At 33.8% G+C, this 3,188-nt stretch overlaps 1 protein-coding gene across 2 annotated transcripts in view; it reads left to right on the forward strand.

The window, feature by feature from the left end:
• Positions 1 to 3,188, forward strand: part of LOC107754905 (G-protein-signaling modulator 2-like) — a 20,835-nt gene that overhangs the window by 2,222 nt on the left and 15,425 nt on the right. The window contains exon 1 of one of the 2 annotated variants that reach the window (XM_016571535.1): positions 1,229 to 1,311. The exons of the other annotated variant lie outside the window; for it this stretch is intronic. Coding sequence (XP_016427021.1) covers positions 1,262 to 1,311 — 50 coding nt within the window. The 5' untranslated portion in view covers positions 1,229 to 1,261. Of the gene's footprint in view, positions 1 to 1,228; positions 1,312 to 3,188 lie in introns of those variants that run through there. 2 annotated transcript variants of the gene reach the window in all.

Raw genomic sequence — 3,188 nt, forward strand, 5'->3', positions numbered from 1 at the left:
TTTTTTTTTTTTTTTTAGTTCTTCCACTTAAGCATATTTTATATTAATTGCAAGACAACGTTTCTAGTTTTCATGTGTTTTTTATGTTTACGTTTTTAATCAAATATTTATATTTTAGAAAATTATTTAAACTTTATTTCAGTTAACAAATAATAATAATGATAATATTATTTATTAAATCATCTTAGTTTTAGTTTTAGTTAACAATGACGTGGCTGCGTCTGTGGATTACAAAAGGAAATATTTTACAGATGTCAATCACCAAAAATGATGATAAGATCATGCACCTCAAGCTCAAGTGTTCTGAAGTCAAGTCATACGAACTTTGTGTGAGAAAAACATTAAAATATAAGTAATTATTTTGTAAAAAAAAAAAAAAAGCTCCCTTTTACCATAGCTCATTTGCACAAATGCATAACCATATTCAAACATATTGTATGAAGAAGCATTGCACCAGGTTTAACATCAGCAGTGCCAAGTGGCATTGAATCCTTGGGTTTTTTCTCACACAAACCTATCATATGACTTCAAAAGACTTGGAATAGTTTGTGAGTCATATGGGCTTTTTAATGATGCCTTTTTGTCAACTTTGTAGCTGGACAGGTTCTGGCCACTGTAACACTTTTGAAAATGTCTCCACTTGTGTTTCTTGGAACAAATCAACTCATATGGGTGGGTCTGAAATAGCGCAAGGGTGAGTAAATGGTATCTAATGTGTCAGCGTCCCTTCAGATGAAAGCATTAGTCAAGATTATAGATGGTGATGTTGGTCTCAGTCTTCATTTTAAATTAAAAACCTTTGTTTTTCTCATGCACTGGTTTATCCGACACTTGCCTGGGTCACGTCAAACAGCCACTTTTTACAACAACTTGTGACTTTTGATGATCGGATGGTTGCTCACGAGGAACTCAAGAGACTTCCTCATGTTCACCCATCCACATGAGTCAAGAATTAGTTTGTAGGGTGGAAGTGTAGCATGTTGTGATTAATCAGTCATTGACTGTTTTCTTAGTGAAGTTATTACTTACACCTAAGTGTGTGTGTGTGTGTGTGGGAGAGAGAGAGAGGCTCAAATTTCTTAGACTCTTTCATAGTGTCGCTCGCCTGTCAGATGGACGAGGGTTCAGATCCGGTGAAAGCATGGACATCTTCGCTCTTTATGCTTGTCTTTTGTTTTAGAGTTATGATGACATGATATTAGATTTATTTCCAGATCTGCAGGTTTGCTGTTGGGTTTTTGGACTTTTACTATGAATTTAAATGGATGTGATCACAAAAGACGAGGATCAAGCGTTTCATGTCCGTTCCAGGTAGGAGAACAGACCCATCTTACCATATGTTAACTCGTTTTACAGCGCATCCGTTCTCTTCTACCTCTCTCGTTATCTGGTTTAAGCAACCAAAAGACTTCAAATATGTCGTTTAGCGCTAGAGTTTGTCATTCTTTAGCAGATGTGATCCACTGACGTGCACTTGTTTTTCCATCAGATAAACAGGGTTTGAAATGTAATACAGTGCGGGTGGAGGCGAGTGAATGAGGGCTCAGGTTTGTCGAGAGATCTCCTGTGTGTACATTTTTAATAGGCGTGTTTAAAAATTAAAAGGGAGGGTCATCAGTTGTTGCACTAGTATTTTGTCTCTTGTATTGCTGTCGTACATCCTGAAATACTGCAGGAGCATCTCACGCTGGACCTGAAAGATGAGTCAAGGGCCTGTGTTTCTTTCCACACATGCAGCTGTTACAGAAAATATTGGAGAGAGCGGGGAATGGGATTGAACAAACTACTCCGCCACGGCTCCAACAAGGCCTTGAAGTTTGGATGGGATGGTTCATCTAAACTTGAACAGTTCGTCATCATTTGCTCACCTTCATATAATTGCAAACCTTTCTTTTGTAGAACAGAAAAGGAGATGTTTGAAAAGATGTTTACGCTAATATAACCGCTCTGAAAAGCATAAAAAATACTAGCATAACTCATGCATTTTATTCCAAGTCTTCCAAATCTGTACAGAGACTTTTGCACTATTTTATGGTGAAAAAGTTGTTTAGTGAGTATCTTTCCTACTGCTTCCAGATATCATTCCCCAATCTGAACTACTATGTTGCGTTTGGTCATCACCTTATTTTAGTAATGTTTTATGTACTTATGTTATATGTAATTGTTATTTATTAATATTTTTATATTCTCAGTTTTGTTTTATTTATTTATTTTTAAGTTTTAGTAATTTATTTTAAGTTTTAATGCTTTTGTCATTTTTATTAGTATTTTATTTCTGTTTTAGTAATTGTAGTACTTTTAAAAAAGTTTTTTACTTCTTCGTTTTTCATTTAACTATATTTTTTAACATTCATTTTAATTACCCAAGTTTTAGTTAACAATAACAACACTGATTCAAATTGACTACTTTTACAGCACTTATTTCGTGTGTGTGTGTGTTTTTTTTTTTTTGCTCACAACTCCTTTTGATTGTATGGAAATCAAATTTAAGACTAGGCCTATTTTCCAAGTCCTTGAAAGTTGTGCAGTGGCTCTTCCTCTATTTTATGGTCAAAGTTATTTAATGAGTATTCATGTATTCTTCTCCATTCTGCATATTTGAACTGTCATGTTGCATTCAGTCATGAATGATACCAGCCAATGTTATTTTAGTATTACTATATTTATTATTAATATTTTGAACTGGCTTTTATATTAGTATTTTCAGTTTTCATTGAAGTTTTGGTAATTTTGTTATGTGCTTTTGTCATTTCTATTAATTTTGTTTTATTTATATTTAGCTTTATTTTAGATTTACAACTGAAACTTATTATTTGCCAGTGCAGCATTTCTAATTTTCATTTAGTTTTTCATGTAATTATATTTTATTTTGTTTAATCTTTAAAGGGGTCAAATGATGCGATTTCAATTTTTCCTTTCTCTTTGGAGTGTTACAAGCTCTTGGTGCATAAAGAAGATCTGTAAAGTTGCAAAGACTAAAGTCTTAAATCCAAAGAGATATTCTTTATAAAAGTTAAGAGTCAGACACGCCTACCTAAAACGGCTCGTTCTAACACGCCCCCACATACCTACATCACTACACTCTTAAAAATAAAGGTGCTTCACGATGCCATAGAAGAACCTTTTTGTCTAGAGTTCTTTAAAGAACCTTTGACTGAATGGTTCTTTGTGGAACCAAAAATGGTTCT

This window comes from Sinocyclocheilus rhinocerous, unplaced genomic scaffold (assembly GCF_001515625.1).
Source record: "Sinocyclocheilus rhinocerous isolate Xijiao unplaced genomic scaffold, SAMN03320098_v1.1 scaffold2788, whole genome shotgun sequence".
NCBI classification, from domain to species: domain Eukaryota; kingdom Metazoa; phylum Chordata; class Actinopteri; order Cypriniformes; family Cyprinidae; genus Sinocyclocheilus; species Sinocyclocheilus rhinocerous.